This window comes from Fundulus heteroclitus, chromosome 15, assembly GCF_011125445.2.
Source record: "Fundulus heteroclitus isolate FHET01 chromosome 15, MU-UCD_Fhet_4.1, whole genome shotgun sequence".
Classification (NCBI taxonomy): Eukaryota; Metazoa; Chordata; class Actinopteri; order Cyprinodontiformes; family Fundulidae; genus Fundulus; species Fundulus heteroclitus.
The window spans coordinates 15,381,177-15,400,056 of record NC_046375.1 but is presented as its reverse complement, the minus strand read 5'-3'; the positions used below and the strand labels follow the sequence as shown (position 1 = coordinate 15,400,056).

The following is an 18,880-nucleotide window of genomic DNA, read 5'->3' as shown; positions in this document are numbered from 1 at the left end:
TGTGTTTATTTTGTTTAATATTTCATTTTGCTAAGATTTATTGACTTACATGGGGGGGAAAAATCGGGGATTTGGTATTCTTAGAACTTGTCAGCATGGGTTCCGGCGATATATTTAAATCATGCAAATGATTAACAAAGTGCCTTCTTCCTGTTTTCCCCCCCCTCCTTACTGACGGCGTGCGTGACCCGCCTTCTGCTCCGCGCTGCCTTTTTGTCCCCTGACATCGCCACTTGGCTTTTGTAAGGTAAGGAGCCCGCTTGTTTCACACAGACAACGCACACACGGCACACACACATACCCAACCAAGCGCGCTCGACACACAGAGCCTGTCGTCGCAACGAAAACCCGAGCCGGCGAACGGCAGCCGGGCCAAGCCAAGCGTTCACCCTGAACGTGCCGGTCTAGGCATCAGCTGTGCCGCCAGCCTGGCTCAGCTCATGTCTGAGCATGAGCAGAGGAGTAAACCAGGGGCAGATGATGCAGGCCGAGGGTCCGACGCTTCCTCCTTCAGCGCTTCTTTCACGTCGGCGTCTAATTCCCCGCTGTCGGCCGGGTCTAGTCAGAGCAGTTTTTCACTCGGAACCCTGGCATCTTTACAAATGAGTTCGCCGCCACAAACATCGACTCCCTCCATTCTTTCTGCTTCACTCAGTAATCTGTCCCTAAACAGTCCTAAGGTAGCCGCAGCAAGCTCCGCTCTGGCTCCTCCGCCCGGGTTCGGAAGCCTCGCTTCTGTCCTGCGAACGAGTCCGCTCTCAGTCGCAGCCCCCGTAGGAGGCCCATCATTGGCTGATTTAATCCAAGAACACTCGAACCGCAGTCCCTCTTTAAATAACTCGCCGCTGACTTCTGGTGGTGGGGTACACCCTGTGAGGTGTCAGGGAAATGCCACTCCCTCTCTGTTCGACCTCGCCTCGCAGCATCAAACAAGAAGGGTTCACTCTGAACGTGAAAGCGCAGAAGGACTATTAAACTCCCTTCTGTCGCCATCTTCCCTGGCCGGGACCGTCGCGTTGTCAGATCTGGCCCAGCAGCATCAAACCAACTGTGCCTCTGGCTCCTTTCTGCCCGTCGGCTCTGAATCTCGAGCAAATGCACCGAAGCAACCACCTGGCCTCCCCGAGCTACCTTCTTTGTCGCTTTTCGTATCTGAACATAAAGGCGAAACCTCAACCACCTCAAATGGGTCGCCAGGCACCCTCAGCTCCCTTGTGTCACCAGCAAAACCAAAGAGGGCTGACGTGTTGGCACACAGCACCAAAGAGGGCGGGACCAAGCGCAAGCTCGACCACAAACCACCCCAGCAGGTCTGCAGGCCACCCGGGCCGGGTCAAGGCATCAGCCTGAGCGCGCTCATGGACCAGGCGGGCAGAACGAGCCCCCATCAGCTCGACGGCGACCTGCCCTCACCGTCGTCTCCGTCTCCCCTCGGCTCGGGCCAGGATTGGTCCGTCTTTGCCAAACCGTCGGTGTTTGCCATCACTTTGTCATTTCAGAGCCGCAGACAACAGAGGAGGAGGAGAAAGATCCAGAAAGGGCAAAAGGCAAAAAATGGTTATCAGTCCTTCCTTCTCAAACCACAAAACAAATCCAAAGAGCCGTTTCCCCCACTTTTTCCTGTTGTACCTTTCCGTTTCGACTCTCCTTCTCCTGACGACGTCGTTCGAGCCAATCAAAGCAAAGCTTTCACACGATAGACTCACGGAAAGACTTGAGTTGGTGCTAAATATTCCTATTTTTAATGGAGAACATTTGTTTTTGTTGTGTTTTTTTTATTAGCTGGAAAAAAATGGCTAAAGAACAAAAAAAACATATAGTGTTGTTCAAAATGAGTTTTTTTAAAAAAAGTCACATAATCGAAGCAGCTGGAGTTTGGGACCAACAGAAGGAAAGACCTGATCTGAAACTGTTCCACCTGTATTATGGATTTCTTTTTTTTTATAGTGTTATATTAACTTACAGACCAGAATTGCTGAACTAAATCTAAAAACTCTGGCAGCTTGTTTAAATAGATTTGCTCTGAAACTCCTGAAACTTTTTTTTAAAAAGACTTTTTAGACCTTTTTTCAGTGTTCTCTTTTGCCAGCCTTTCTTCTTCAGCATTTTAAGAGCTGAATCTTATTTCGTATTCCTTTTGTGCCTGGAAGCATCTTTTAAATTTTTTTGTAGGACTGCAAAGTTTGATCAAAGCGAGAGAAAATAAAGCTTTTCACTTCAGGTACAAACCCTTTTTCTAGCCTGCATGAACTCTAAACAGAGGAGGGGGGGGGGGGGGGAGGCTTTGTTTGCAGGTGTGCTGCAGCGATTGGAATATGGATCAGCTAACCATTGTGCTGGTTTACTGCTGCCTGCGTTCCAGATCGTGAGGTTGGCTTTTTGGTTTAGGGGACACCTGGAGATTTTCCCATGAGCGAACAAGAGCGCAGACACACAAGCACACGTGCGTACAGACGCTCGGAAGAGACGAGCGAACTCTTTTAAGTGTTTGATACGTAAATATGGATTTCATTTGGAACAAGAGCGTTTATGAGCCTTTTAAAAAAAACGATTATTGTGACGTGCACTGGGTGTTCTCTTATTTACTGAAATAAAGTTTAAGAATTGTATGCTACATTAACATTCGGCATGTTTTTGTGTATGCATTTTAATACTTTGTCTGAGAAAACACATTTTTAAGCATGCGATCGATTTGGAAACACACACACAAAAAAAAGCTGCATTCCTTTTTGTGATTCAAAAACTGGATCTTTGTTGTCTGGGAAAAGTCAGACCTGTGAAATATGCCACTGGCATGATCCAAATGTTAATTACTGGCCAAAGTAGCGAATGCTAAATATTACTCCTTCTTTGTTTGTTGCAGTGTTTATATATATTTTTTGAACACACGTTTGTGTTTATTTCTGCAGATATCAAAGAAAGAAATGTCAAGTTTTTGAGACTGAACTCCAAGTACTAAGACTACTAAAAACGTGCTGCACTCATACAATACAATACCACTTTAACTATTTAACATTATATATTGTCACTACAGCAAGTTTGTCTTGTTGGGATTTTATTCCATCAATCAACACAAGAAGGTACATAATTGTGAAGTGGAAGGAAAAGGGCACATTTTTATTTCCAGTTTTTGAAGAAACGTGCTGCAAAGTGTGGCATGCCTCCTAGAGTATTGGATCATTTTTAAAGTCTTAGATTTAGACTTTGGGCTATAGCAATACGTGAATATGTCTCGATCTAAACCGGTGCATGTATATACCCATTTCTCTATGGCGGTTCTCCTGCTGAAAGGTGAACGTCTGTCCCAGCCGCCCATCAACTCTGACTAAGTTACCTTTCCTTTCCTTGTTGAATGAAAGCATTCCCACAGCATGATGCTGCCACCTTCGTGGTTCGCTGTGGGGTTGGTGTGTTTAGTGTAAAGTGCTGGATTTGTGCTACACAACATGTTGATGGCAAAAAAAAAAAAGAAAAGGGAGGGGGAAAAAACAGTAAACAGGGCTTCTCGTGGTTTTCTTTTTAGCTCTCTTCTATGAAGATCAAATTTCTGGAAAACATGACTAACCTGTGCTTCTCCGAAGCTCCTCCAGCGTCACCCTCGGCCTCTTGGCTGTTTCTCTGATTTACCAGGTGGACGGCCACGTCTCGGTAGGTTTGCTTTAGTGGATCTAACAACGCTAAGTGGGATATTGATTTATAATCTAAACTTTCCTTTTAACTTATTTTCTGCTGTGTTCCATGGTCTTAATAGTAATATTGGTTCCATAATGGCCTATCACAAACCTCAGAGGCCTTCACAGAACAGCAGGACTTGTACACACAGGTGGACACTGAAGCCAATGTTTTGCTCAGCATTTTAATGGGGGATGAACGCAGCTACACACAAAAATGATGCGTCTCTCAGAGCTATATGTAAAGACTAAATAAAACCCATGTATCGAGTTCCTTCCACTTCACAGTAAGGTGCTACTTCCTGTCGGTCTATCAAGTTAAACTTGAATAAATAAATCGAAGTTTGTTGCTATAAGTAGAGTATGGATGCTTCTCCAAGGCACTGTAAAACCACTTAATCCGTATGTTTCTAGCTCCATAAAATCCCATCTTTATTGACGTAGTTGTCAGGACAGTTTTGTGTTCTGAATTTGATGATTAGTGTCTCACTTTTCTTGCACCTACAGAACCATATTTGGGTTAAGAAGAGCAGGTTTAGTTTAGCGTGTGTGTAAACTTTACGTCGGGTGGGAAGAAACCTGAGTGTGACCGACCCCCAGGGTGTCAGACTGAGACTGGAAAAAAAAAAAAAAAAAAAAAAAACAAGCACTAAAGTGTATATAGGGGCAAAAATGACTTGTCAAACAGGATTTTTTTTTTATAGAACAGTGTAACCATGGGGGCTGGGGGTCAGGTTTTGGAAAAAAAAAAAGTTTTTTCAAAACCCGTGAATAAGGAGGGGTTTGTTTCACCATGATCATATGTGGCTGACTGGAAATGAGCAAATACCTCATTAATAAGTGGGTGTGTCCAGCAACTGCTCTGTCCTTTTTGTCTGAAGGCAAGTCAATGTGTGGGTTTGTGCAGGAAGCTGCAGTCTTGGAGAAAATGTCAGCCCCAAGCACACGTCGGCTCTCTGCAGCAGCCGATCAGCTTGCTGTGTGTGTGTGTGTGTGTGTGTGTGTGTGTTTCTTTTACACCACCTACGTAGGAAAATCTGATCATGTCTCTCGACTTTCACAGCTTTGACAAAGGCTATGGCAGATTAAATCATTTAGCGTCTTTACAGGCTCTGCGTTTCTGCAAGGCGTATATATGTTGCACAAACGCTGTTGTTTGTGAAGTGGTGCCAACACTGGAAAATACCATTTTTACTCTCAGCAAGTGGTCAAAAAGAACGCAGGTGCGTTCAGTCTTACAAGTCAGCAGCGCTGCTGCTTTGTTGTGGTGCGTGATGCAAAAGGACAAGTTGTCTAAGAGGGGAAACATGGGCTTTGACTTGTATGGAAAAACAGGCATTTGAATGGTGTTTAAGACATAGAAGCGGTTTAGGTTTTGTTCTTAGGATATAGTCTAGGGTTAATGTTTCAGGAGTGATTTTTATGCAGGTTGAGCTTCAATGGTCAAATATGACCAAATCTTCGTTTGTCCTTTTTCTGTTTATTTCATGCTGCTGCTAGTTTTAGATTAGAGGCTTTAGCAAGGTACCTTTTTTATGTTACTGCGTGTTGCTGTTTTTAGATCAAAACAAGTCTATGGAGGTGCAGAGGCATCTAGCTTTCCACCTCGGCTCCTATTATGCGTGTCACTGTCTGAATCAAAAATTAAAAACCAGCCAGTGAGAGCCGTGAAAGAAGCAGTTTGTTGTATTAAATCACCGCTGTGGAAAAAAATAAGAGCCGTGATGCAAACCATATGAAAAGCTAGACAAGATATGACATTGTGGTTAGATTTGTCCAGAGATTTTAATGCAACTGAACCGACTCAGTTATGCAAAGCAAAAACCTTACTTGTTTGGCAATTTTTGTGATATCTAAACCAGACTTTTTTTTTGCAGTTTGAAATACAACCCTATTACACCATTTCTGTAGTCTGTTGGCTCGCTTCGTCCTTGTGATCAAGTTAGAGGCAGACTGTTGGGGAAACAGCGCTTAAATCGCTGTTGAAAGATAGCCTTGTTTTCTTAATCCTTCTCACTGTCCATAATTGGCATTTTTTGGAAGGATGAGTTATACTAGCAATAGAATAAATGAGCACTTTACGTACATTCATCCATTAAACACTGGAGATTTGTTGCTACTCCAAACTTACTTACTTACTCAACTTACTAGCATCTCCATTCTTTCATAACCATCCCGAAGCTTCATTTTCATATAGATGCTATTTATGATGAAGCAATATGGCAGCTTTGTTCTCTGTAAATATCTGGCTCCTTCACTAGTTTCCATTTCTGAATAGAAACTATAACGGAGAGGGGGTCAGTGCCTGCCTAGCATCAAAGCATCGATGCCAAACCACCGATATTTGTTTTTCATATCATTAACCTTATGCTGTGTTGTAGGGCTGGGTAATATTTTAAAAATATTGAGACTAAAATAAAATAAAAAAAATACCATTTTTAATTTCTATAAGGCCCACCTAAAATGATTAAATTTAATCCGGTGTGCCTTTTATATATGATTGCTGTTGTGCTTACTGACTGATTTTCTGTGGTAAAATGCGCTCAAGAATCTGTTATAATGTGTAAGCACAACTTTGGTTAGCAGCGAAGTCGCTCCGCTCAATGGATATTTGGAGCATCACGGTACGCTGTGTCACTACCTGATCGGACCCCTTAGCTGTCTACAAGACCGCCTGACTGTAATGTCTAAACTAGAAGTGCATTCATGTAAGGGAGCCGCGACCAGAGTACGCGCTAGCAACAATAAACCAAGTAAGTTAATTCAATATAAAAGTTGTGTTTATTTTGGCCTTATGTTAGAAACAGGGCAGTGTTGACCAACTATTTGTCTGGTCACCCTACCGGAGGGGCGGGGTGATATTACACACTTGGGAAGAATATGTAATGCGCCTCATAATCGGGTGTGCGATATATGTGGACAAAGACGCACATAGACACATTAATTGATGGTGCGCCTTATGAGCCAAAAAATACAGTAAGCTGAGACCCCATTGTTTATATTGAGATTGCCTATGTTGCATTATAATTGTACTTTTATGTAATCCAGTAGATTATCTTCTGGCTGTTTCTCATATATATCTACAGCTGTTTGTTAAAATAATGTGCCTGTTAGACATTTGGGATACAGCGTTGATTCAGAGATTCCTTTTTATGATTACTTTATAAAAAGAAAAACGTGGAGATAAATATCCTACATCGGCATTCAGCCTCAATATGTTGAGTTATTGTTTTTTTGTCCATATCGCCCAGCCTTACTGTGTTGTAATCAGCGTTGGATCAGATGTGGGAAGGGTTTCACACTCCTTGGCGAAGCCCGTCACATTTGATCGCTGCAAAGCCAGTTGGATTTGCTAGTAGCTGTGGTACCAGAAACAATGCATCCATCCATGTTAAGTATTCATACACGAATCGGGCATTCTCACAAGCAGTACTGTTGTTTTTATTGAGTTAGAAAACATCAGTAGTGCAAATAAACAGCCATGTTGAATTTGAGTTCATTTGGAAAGTTGTGGGACCTCTGACTTTCCAGGTCGATTTCTAACTTCACCTCATTTTATTTAAGTTTATTCTCTTTTAATTTAAAAATTCCAGCTTGTACAAACTCCATGTGTCATTAGTATCCCATTTAACCTGCTTAGTTTAGGAGAAAGACACTGACTTTTTATGAATGTAATGTTCCAAAAGCAATGCTTCAACCCAAGCTACTTTCAGTTGCCACTTAGTGGGTTTATAACTGGGTTGTATTTTAAAATGGTTAATTTTATAAACCCAGTTTGGAAATACAAGGGGCAAACTCTGCATTGCTGTTTATAAATACAGATCAGACGTCTGATATGCTTGCCAACATTGTAAAGAGAGTTTATCAATGCTGCTGGTTGCTAAAAAACTGAATTTATAAATTCAGGACAGGAGTTTGGAGGATAACCATACAAAAAAAGTAATTGGTGTAAATTATAATATTAGGATGTGATTGCTAAAGAGTAGAAGTGAAAAACATCCAACTGGCTTTTCTTCTTTGGCTAATCTCCAGAAAAGGGTTAGGCCACCACTTAACTCTTTAAAAACCTAAAAAGGTTTTGCAGAAAGTAGATGATTAGATGCTTATATAAAACATTTAGGACTATGCCTTTTACATTCTACAATGTAGGGGTGCAGTTTGGGGACAGCACTTTATTTACACATTTGATAGCAGTAGGTTTTTTAGTTTTGAAGAACTTGTTATGACTCAAAGATGAGTGTCTGCTGAGTAGGTTGGAGTAGGGGATGTTGAGATCGCTTCTGGCATGTTCACAGGTGCTAATGTCTTTTTTTGTGTATGTTTGACTCATTTTGAAAAGGGGTCATATAGGTCCTCCTCATAGCTTTTCCCTCAGGCACTAGTCTCATTTCCTTAGCAATCATTTTCATTCTTGTCTTCAGTGTTTCAGTATGAATTTAATTTTATTCCCAGACAATGTCATCATCTAATATTTTTGTTGCAAAAAGTGGTTCAATTTCAGCAAAACAGAAGAAATTTGTTTAATTTCATCACTGTGCAGTTGAAACCAGCTATTTGCTTGGATTGTATGAAAAGACACGCATTTCTTTCCTCACTCTGTCATTAAATCAGTTTAAATTGTTATAGGTCAGTTAGACGACCAAAAGGATTTTCTTTTTCAACTAAATATCAAAATTATGAGCAAAAATATTTTCTGGATAATTTCTTAAAATCTTACATGCAATTCCTGAGTATTTGGTAGCTTTGCTCCAAAACTCAGATTTTGGTCAGCTTGTTTTTGGGAGTCCTATCATAAGCTTCTTACAACCATCTGTAAGCTGCATTGTAAATAATTAGGCTCTATGCCAAATTGTCCATTTTAGAAAACCCAGCTGTGTCTAGGCTTCATCTTTCTGCTGACGTCTACAGCTCCTGCGTCAATTTTCCCACATACTATTTCCTCATGATGCCATTCCAGTCTCTCCTGCAGCTAAGCACTGCCACAGCGTGATGCTCCCACACCTGTACTTCACAGTTGGGGTGGCGTTCCCAGGGTGGCGGCTTTCTCCCGTTTTCCTCCAAATATATCAATGGACATTAATGCAAAAAGCTTGAAGATTTGTTGTATCAGACAACCTCTAAGAGTTAAGGTCACTGTTCCTGTGTGTTTTTGCAAACTTGATCTGTCTGTTATTGTGTTGGGAGTACTGGCTTCTTCCATTTCGAGTGGCCTTTCAGCCCATGTTTATATAAGACTCTTTTCTGTCTGGACAATGAGCCTCTTATTAGCTTCAGCCAGCAGTTTTACATGCTCTGCCTTTGTTCTTTAGTTAATTAATACACTTTGCATGTAGAACCAGTCTTCCTCTGACCCATACATCTGGAAGTTGTACCAGCGATGAACCAGAGCTGTGGAGGTTCACATTTCTGGTTTCTTACTGACATCTTGGCTATTTTTATTTTTTAATTAATAAATGTTTTATTAAGTCGCACTAGGAAGTGGTACGTTTGAGGTTTTACCCTAAAATACATCCGCAGGTGTGCTCTACTTAAATTACTCTTAAATGACTTAAATAAGACAGGACATATTTCTCTTTTTAATAGGCTTAGTTTATGTAAACTTCAGACTTTGCAGAAAGTAATAAAAACAATCCAAAATAAGTACATTATGAATGTTTCTATCTGAATTAAAACAGTAAAGACTTAGTCTTATTTGTCTTGAATAGGTCTTTTTATGCAGTTACACCAGATATGTCGTCTCAACTGTATTTGGTATATTGGAACAAATAGTTTGCTTATGAACTTAAAGATCATAGCTAAAGTGTAAATATGCATGTCAGTTCTTTACTACAAGTATTGACTTGGTTGTTTCGCCACTTTCCCCCCCCCCAACACGTTTCCCCTCTTGAAAAGACTGCACTACACCAGTTCCTGTCTTACAAAGCCTTTAGCGGCCTCCAGTGGTAAGCACGGTCTATTTCTTGAATTTCTCTTTCTCTTTATCATTTTTGGTAAACCATTTAGAAGTGAATGAGCTAAATACATTTTTGGAAGTGTAGAATCAAACCACAATACACAATGTTAGTTTTAAAATGAAATTTAGAAACAACTGCAAGATTTCCTACTTGAAGAAAACTTTACTTTTTTGTTTTTATATCTTACATTTTATTTATATATGTATCCTTCCATGTCTCTCATGTTTATCATTTTTGTTTACACCTATAGTTTTACCATTTTCTAAAATTTCTTTTTTCTTACTGCTGTCTCCTCTAACCTTTATCTGCACACTTGTGTTTATCTGAGAGGGGGAGGGGTTCTCAATGTTTGCATATCCTGGGCGGACTCCTTTTATACTGCTCTAAGTTGGGCCCTCGGGCCAAAGTGAGCAGATGACTAACTGCAAGGGTCCTCTTTTTCAAAAGAAATCCTGGATGGGACCATGCCAAATGTCTACCTCACAGTCCAAACAGGGAACAGAGATCCTGCTCCGAGTGTTAAAGCATGGATGTGCGGGCGAGCTGTTATGAAGCCACCCTGCGGTTAACACAGCTCTTAGACCAGCTTCTGAAAAAAATAACAACCCTCTTACTGCTTCTTTGTTTGCTAAAGCATTACCACAGTTTCACATAGCAACATGTTTGTCGATTACGAAGGTTTCTCGTTACTTAAGATGTTGGAGATAATGTCATATCTAACAGATAAGACAGTGGATTAAATTACGGTCTGTCAAAACTACAGTCAGTTGATGTTTTTTGTTTTTTTTCGTTAATACATATTATTTTGTTTTCCTCTGATAGTCCCCAATACGTTTGAATAAAAATTGTTTTTCCTTTTTTCATACTTATAATCAAAACATTTTTAATCTCAGGAAAAGATTACGAGTACTTTTAATAACATTATTTCAAATAAATCAAGTCTTATATTAATGTGAAAAAAAAACATTAAATAATATTGAATAACATCAATCTTTTGGAAAGCCCCAAAGTTTAATTTCACTAGCCGCGCCCAGGCAAGACCACTGCCAGAAACGTGGAATTACTTGACTAAAATCATTCTGACAACATGAAGAAGGCTCATAATGCAGTGATCTAAAGAAATGCAATAATGAGAGAAATAATGTAGCCATCTGGGAAAGGTGACAACCCCATTTCTAAGACTTAAGTAGTCGACTGAACCACAGGAGGAAATGTGGCGTGGTGAACCTTACCAGGAGTCTTCCAGAATCACTACAAGAGCGTATTGATGACTCATCCAGGAGGTCACAGAAAAACCCAAAACACCTAAACCCCCTGCAGGCCTCAGTTTAAGTCATGACTCATCAAAAAGAGGCTTTTTGGGAAGGTTCCAAGGTAAAATCTGCTGACATAAAAGAGCACAACACGCATATCACATTTATAAAAAAAAAAAAACATTGTGATTATCATGAAAGATTTTGGTAAAATATGTTGTCCACTGACGAGACAAAAGTGACGCTCTTTGGAAGGGCGTGAATCCCGTCACAGTTTGCCTAAAACTAATTTCAGAAAAGCAAAGTCATTCAGATAGGTAGCGTAATTTACTGGGGCTTGTCGGAATTCATGAAATAATGAAATATGTTCTCTGTCAGAGAATCCTTAAAAAAAACAATCCCTGTCCATCAATATGTGACCCTAGCACACGTGGGTAATGAAGGAGGAAAACAACCCAAAGCCAACCGGTCCACCTCTACATGCCTAGCAAGTTTAATTCAATTCAATTTTATTTATATAGCGCCAATTCATTAAACATGTCATCTCAAGGCACTTTCCAAAGTCAAATTCAATCAGATTATACAGATTGGTCAAAAAATTTCCATATATGGGAACCCAGTTGATTGCATTAAAGTCTTGACAAGCAGCATTCACTCCTCCTGAAGAAGCGTAGAGCTACAGGGAGAGTCGTCTGCATTGTCCATGGCTTTGCAGCAATCCCTCATACCGAGCAAGCATGAAGCAACATGCTTGTCCAGGTTTAAATCCAATTGAGATGCTGTGTGGTATTGAACAGGTTGGTTATGCTCAAAAGACATCCAGTCTGCCTTGATTAACACGATTGTGCAAATTACAGAGGGCCAAATTTGCTCTACAATTTAAAGACATTAGTATTTATTAGGATTAGCGTGTCTTTTTCACACAGGGCCCGGTTGCTTTTTGAAAGCTTGTGTGAGGTCGAAAAACGCTCATAGCTTTATCATCTTTTTCCTAAACGTGTGTCACAGGTACAGTCTGCTGTAAACTTTGTGTTTACTCAGATCTTCGTTTGATATGAGTGTTTGTGTGATCTGAGACAATACAAATGCTTTCTCACTGGACATTACGTGTGGACTCGCTGCTGTACTTTTTACCGGGGGTTATGGAAACATCTGAGGTTTTAGTTTATAGGGACAGGAAAAAAAAAAAAAAAAACAGCTGCAGGATGTAGTGAAATTCCCCACTGAACTCTTTAGTGTCATGTTTCACATTGAAGGACAGATGAAATGTGAGACTTAGGGACAGACATAATCTTAAAGCTTTATTTAATTGCACATATTTGAAAACTATCTCTTAAAACTGTTGTGCACAGGGTGGGTATCCACTGTCATTTCTTTTTACACAGTGATACGGATCAGCTCGTGGCCATGTAAACTGCAGCACTCTTAGTTTACAAAGGAAAAAAGTCCTCATCAGAGTGCAGTGAGTTGCATATCAGTGTTTCAGAAAGCAAGGGACTTTTTCTTAATTTCAGGACAAGTCATTCAGAGAATGCTTGGTTAGAGAAAGTTCATTAATATTCTGTTGAATCACACATCTCATTTTCCCTCTGGGTATTTTTTTTTTAAGCGTCGGTATATCTGTTTAATTAAATCTGCAGCACGAAGAAGAGAAGAAGTCGCGGCTAAGCGGCGCAGTGAAATCTGTCGCATCTCTTTAGTTGTTGGCTTATCTCGAAAGTACGAAAGAGGGAATCAAATTCTCTGCTTGCCTTTTGAAGTAACAAACTGACTGACTGGAGTCGCCTTTAATCAGTTGTGAGCAAAAGAAAAAAAAAAAATGCTTTCACCTCCGTTTCTGCCCTTGCTGAGGCGACACCTTTTCAAAAACATTCATTCTGCGAAACGCTGCGTCACGCTGATCTATTTACGTAGAGACGGGATCCAACGGCCACTTCAGAAATTAACCCCTTCTGAGCCAGGATGTCACACACACATGCACATGGTGTGCAGTAGGCTCGGCTGTGCAACCCCGTCTGAATGAATCAGAAACTTGTCGGTATGAGTGGGACCGGCGGCCATTCGGGACTGGGATGACGAAGCAATGACCTCAACGAGTCACTCTGCTGCACAATATGAGCTTCCAGTCGGATGGATGGGAGGTTCACAGCGCAGCAGGTTGCACCGTGCACTCTCACTTCTCTCAAATATCTACCGTACACGGCAGCGTGCAACTGTGACTGGTACGGGTTGTTATCAGCTATATCAGTCTCAGCCCCAGAAGTTGACATCTGACTGAATTATCTAGGTTATGACATGGAGTTTCTGGGTTTTTTTTTTGTTTTTTTTTTTCAATTCATACAAATAGTGAATATGAGATTTCACCTCTGAGTTTGACTTACAAACTGAACACGGAGAGATATGTGTAGAAGTTCATTTCTAAGACGCCAGCCCCGCTCCCAGTTTTAGTAGTGTTTTGTTGCTGATAAATCATGGTTGCTTTTGTGTGCTCATCACTCCCGTAGCTAAAAGCAGAGATGCGGCTCCCGATAAACTGGACTCGGAGGTGGTTCCCAAAGTGGCCCGAATGACCGTCTCTGGGAAGAAGCAGACTATGGGCTTTGATGTTCCCAGGTACATTAAACCTCTTCCCTCTAAAACAGGTGTATCTGACTAAAGGAGAGTATAATCAAAAAGTTCATTTGTCTCAGTAATTCTATACAAAAGGTAAAACTGTTATATTGGTTTGTTACGCACAGAGCAAAGTGTTTATTTTTGGTGATTTTGGATTTGATCTGATGCAAACCCAAAATGTATATATATTTTTTTAGATCAAAATATTCAATACAGCTACTACTATAAAAAGGATATTAAAAAAAAACAACAACAAAAAAAAAAAAAACATATCTGTGTACTCCACCATATAATCACCCAGTTCTTGGGCCCCGTTGTCTTCCTCTTGACAGTACAACATAGATTCTTGGCCGGGTTTAGGCCAAGTGATTCTGCTGACCAGTCAATCACAGCAATGCCATGGTCATTTTATACTGATGGCTACCATAGCAGTGTTCTCTGCAGGTGCAAAGTCCTGCTGGGAAATCAGGCGCCATCTTTAGGCCTGATGGGATATGAGGCGCCATCTTTAATGAAGCTTGTCTCCTGCTGGTGCATTCTGCATCTCTTTAGGCATATGCATGATGAATGATCATCTGAAAAGAGACCTTAGAACCACTGTACAACAATGCAATCCCTTAGACCAGGTAAGATTCTGTCAAGGCTACTGTGATCCCTGTTACTTGTGGATCTTTTTCCGTCGCACTTTTTCCTTCCAATTAATTTTCCTTTACTTACGTTGCATTCTTAGAACAACCAGCTTCTTTAGTAGTGACAGTCTGTGGTTTACCCTCTTATGGAGGATGTCAGAGGGAACTGTCCAGCAGAGGCTATAAGGTTTCCATTAGCTGTTAGCCATTATTATCAAAATGAGCAGAAATTAACTTGTGAAACGTTTTGTGGAATGTATTCATGAGTTTCACTTTTACTGATACATTAACTTTTTAACGGCGTTCTAATTTAGAAAGATGCCTTCTAGATGCTTTGTTCTCGTATGCGTGACTCAGGAAATAATATTCATTATCTGACGGCGACTAAACTTGAAATACTCTCCTCAGCTCGGGGGAAAATGGCGTCATCGCATGCCCTGCACGGCGAGGCGACAGCCCTGAAAACACCAAGGCAACTCCGGCCTCTGAGGCCGCCTCCAAACGTCCTGAGACCCCATCTAAAGGATTAAACGCAGACGAGGGCTCCGCCGCTGCTACACCAGGACGCTCCGGAAAGGCACGGCAGGCGATCAACATCAAGGCAGAGCTGGAGAAGAGACAAGGCGGCAAACCTCTGTTAAATTTAGTAGTTATAGGTAGGATGATGACATTTGTGGTTGCCTAAAGCATAATATGGATTAGTGAGCAAATGCCTATAGGCACAAATGGGCTACAAAAATGCCCTTCCTTGCAGAAATAGTTGGCTTGTTGTGCAGAGATTGACCGCCCTCAAAACAGAAGTGGAGATGTAAAGTAAAGGAAGATTGATTGCACCTTTATTATCAGTGTTGCACTTTGAGTTTTGCCCATGTTTGGTATGCATGGATCTGGTAACATCAGACCGGCACAGTTGCTCAATCATATTTTCATTCTCAGTTACACCAGAAAAAGTGACTTGGTAGTTTCAGAAGTGCAGATGATTCTAGTTTCCCATAGAGAATGAAACCTTTCGTGTTACCACGGTCCCCCTCCCCCATCACCCTCCATCCTTGTTCCCATTTCTGTCTGCCTCTCTCCACTTGCACAACTCTTTGTTTCCTTCTCCCGTCTGTGGTTTCTCTTTACAATTCTTGTTTCTTCTCCCCTCTTCTACTTGTCTTATCATTATTAGCACCTTCTTCCTCCTTTGTTTATCTGTCCTCACCCCTCATGAGTCTCTCTTAACTCCCCCGTGCAGCCACTCAGCTTCCTCAGCTTTCATTCAAAACTGCCTGACTCCTTTATTGTCCCTTACTCTGCAGGTCATGTGGATGCAGGTAAGAGCACACTGATGGGCCACTTGCTTTATCTGCTGGGGAACGTCAACAAGCGCACCATGCACAAGTACGAACAGGAGTCGAAAAAGGCCGGAAAAGCCTCCTTTGCCTACGCCTGGGTTCTGGACGAAACCGGCGAGGAGAGGGACAGGTAGCTTCTGTCGGATTGCCGAAACTGCACACAAAGCAGAGTGAAAGCTGCAAAAAGTTTGAATGCACACACATTGGTTTAACAACCCTGCAAATAACACTAACGTAATGCTTGTAAAACAAAAAAAACAAACTGAGTTGAGTACATAAGAAACAGCTAAAATGGTTATTATAAAGACTTATATATCTTGTAATAACCATTGAGATGTTTGAAATGGGCGGTGGACTGCTGTCTTGCAAAAGTATTTATACCTCTTGATCTTTTTTTTTATCTTGTCACCTCACAGCCAGAGTTGGTGCAATAGACCAATGCAAAGTGCTTAGTGGGGAAGTGGAAGAAAAACAATGCATGGGTTTCCATATTATTTACATTATAGAAAAATCTGAACAGTGTGGCACATTTACTCCTACACTCTCGAATAAAGCCCAGTGAAACAAATTACCTTCAGAACTTCCCTGACTAGCAGAGACAAACTGTGTGTGATTTAATTTCACAAAGAAGGGGCAAAAGAAAGCTCCTACTGTAGGAAACCTCGGCACCAGCCATATAGTGGACATCACAACCAGGTGGAGAAGGTGCTCTGTTTAGATGAGACCAAAATATAATTTATAATGTGTGGCAGAACACTAACACTAAAAACAGCTAAGGCCAAAATTCCTCCAACCCCTCATAGTAATCTTTTAACTTTTTAAATGTTCCTTTTTGACAGGAAATGCGTTTAAGATTTTGGAGTCAGCCAGAGTTCTGATTTTAATCTGGTGGAGAATCTGTGGAGGCCTTAAATCCTTTTAGTGGTTGCAAAAGAGTTACAAAACGGGACACAAATGTCCTTCCTGCTGGACAACAACCAGAAATTTACAGCCAGAGCCACAATATATGGGTAATAGATGCCTCCAGTCAAAGTCTAGAGTAGGGGTCTTCTACCCTGGTCCTCAGGAACCACTGTCCTGGTTGTAGGTGTTTGCCTGCATCTACACACCTGACTTAAGTAGATGGGCGGTTAACCGGCCTCCGCAGCCATTGATGGCTGCTGAGGAGGTCATCCAATGACTTGATTCAGGTGTGGTGGAGAAGAGACAACTCTAAAACATGCAGGACAGTGGGCTCTGAGGACCAGGATTGAAGACAGCTCTAGACCTAAATCCATTGAGAACGTGTGGCAGACTCGACAATTGATGTTGTACACATTACTCACTTTTCTCCATCCTCTCTGACTTAGGTATTTTTGCACACAAAAATAGCCCGTAGCTGCAGGAAAAGCTGGTTCTGGCCCCACAAATGCACGCCACACTTTTCAGATTTATATTTAAAAAAAGGCTAAAAACCAAGTGTTATTTGGGAAGGTTCAAGGGGCGTGAATACTTTTGCGAAGCACAGCCTGTCCCCACCCGGCCTCTCTGTTTTTATTACGAGAGCAAAGCGGAAGCGAAATATTTGCAGAAACAGAAAGTGACATGGGTGGGAATACATCCGTGCTCATCAGTAACATCTGTAGTAGATGCACAATATCGGAGAGGCACGCCTAGTTTTAAACCTGCATCAAAAAGGCTTTTAGACTACTCAGCACTCCGACTGCAAGATTCTCTTGTTTACACAGTTTCTACACCTTTTATGCAAATTTGACCAGATATTTGATGCTGATAAGAAATACGATGGTTGCCAAAAGCTCTGAACCGTTTGTGTTTTACTCCAGAGGGGTGACGATGGATGTGGGCATGACAAAGTTTGAGACCAACTCTAAGGTGGTGACTCTCATGGACGCCCCAGGACACAAAGACTTCATTCCCAACATGATCACAGGCGCTGCACAGGTACACCCTGTCCAACTCTAAGCTGCCTGCACGTTGCATGTAAATCCAGCCAATAACTGACATCGGGGGGGAAATATTCAAAATCTTTCTGGCACCGACAGCAGCCGTTTTCTTTAGTGTTCTCGTTCAGATGTTCTATTATTATGCCAAAAATAAATGGGTCTTTAGATAAAAGTTTAGACTCTTACTGAATTAGTTAGGAAGTTTAGCAAGTTACATTCTATGTTGTTTTATTAGCAAATTTAATGCACATATGACTTTGAAATGAATTCATGTTTCTAATTTCTGATTTTAATATTCATCTGTTTATGGATTGGCTAAAGTAATAAATTGTGAGTTCTTTTAAGTTCAGTTTCGCTAACAAAAGTTATTTACCCAAGCATTTTTTTTTTCAAGAGAAGATTTTTTTTTTTTTTTATGAACCCTCTTGTATCTTTCGAAGCCTCTTGGTTCAGATCTTTTCCGCCCCTCCCCTCTGCTCCGTGCACCGACATCTTGCCACACCCGTCAGCATCATTTCTGTGGTTTTTCGTGCTGTGTCACCAGGTGTCTTTGCAGACAAGGGTGTGCTCGTCTCGTGTCTCTTTTCGTAAAGAATTTGTGTAATTTCTCTTTTTGCTAAATGACTATCCTCACGATCAGCCTCTTTCTGTAGTGAATAAGGGGTTTCTGTTTCAGACAAACTCCTTAGTCAGGATGACACGTTCACGGTCTGTGGGCCAGAGAAGACATTTGTGTCTGTTGTATCCAGTATATTTCTTCATGAATTATTGGGTTTACTATAGGTTTTCTACTCTTCCCTAAATTAGTTTATTTTCTTACCATGGAGACTATCTACTGTACTAGAAGATGTCGTACAGTTATGCTGAATAGCTAGCAGACCCTCTTTGCATGTTACATCAGATTATCCTCAAAACATGCGAAATACTTACTGCGATATGTGTTTACATGCAGAAACGGTGTGTGGAAAATAAGACCGCATGATTCAGTAGCACAAAGAACCATCTAAGAGCAGCGATGACAATGAATTAATCAACTTCTGTATGATCTTATCAGTCTTTCACAATGCGTGGCCCCTCAGTTTAGGAACGGCTTCTCAGAAGGACATTTCACAGTTTTTTATTGGGCTTGAGATCTGAAGTTTAACAGGAAATTTGAGATTTAGTATTAGTTCAAGTCTTCAGTCATTCTGGTGTAGATTTGGAGCTGAGTTTGGGATTATTGTCCAGGTTTAGAGCAAACCTTTGCTGTTGGACAGATAGGTGCTGCACATTTGACACAAAATACTTTGACACAGATACCAGAGCTCTGCAGCCACAGCTGCACCATGCTTTTTTTCAGGAGGAGCTGCTTCTGTGTCAGGCAGTGCCTTAGACCTTGAGCACCGGTTTTCTGGTCAAAACGGAAACGTATTGTTGTGTTTCTGCTACAACAATCGGATCCGAAAACAGGTTTCAGTGTGGAAGGATTCGAAAACGCCCC

General features: G+C 41.2%; 1 protein-coding gene across 2 annotated transcripts in view; it reads left to right on the top strand.

Annotated features, from left to right (window-relative positions):
- Positions 1-18,880, top strand: part of hbs1l (HBS1-like translational GTPase) — a 35,657-nt gene that overhangs the window by 5,193 nt on the left and 11,584 nt on the right. Inside the window, exons 5-8 of one of the 2 annotated variants that reach the window (XM_012868796.3) lie at positions 13,383-13,491; positions 14,529-14,776; positions 15,422-15,587; positions 17,281-17,398. In XM_012868796.3, the coding sequence (XP_012724250.2) occupies positions 13,383-13,491; positions 14,529-14,776; positions 15,422-15,587; positions 17,281-17,398 (641 nt within the window). Of the gene's footprint in view, positions 1-252; positions 2,615-13,382; positions 13,492-14,528; positions 14,777-15,421; positions 15,588-17,280; positions 17,399-18,880 lie in introns of those variants that run through there. The other variant, XM_012868797.3, reaches the window with a different exon arrangement.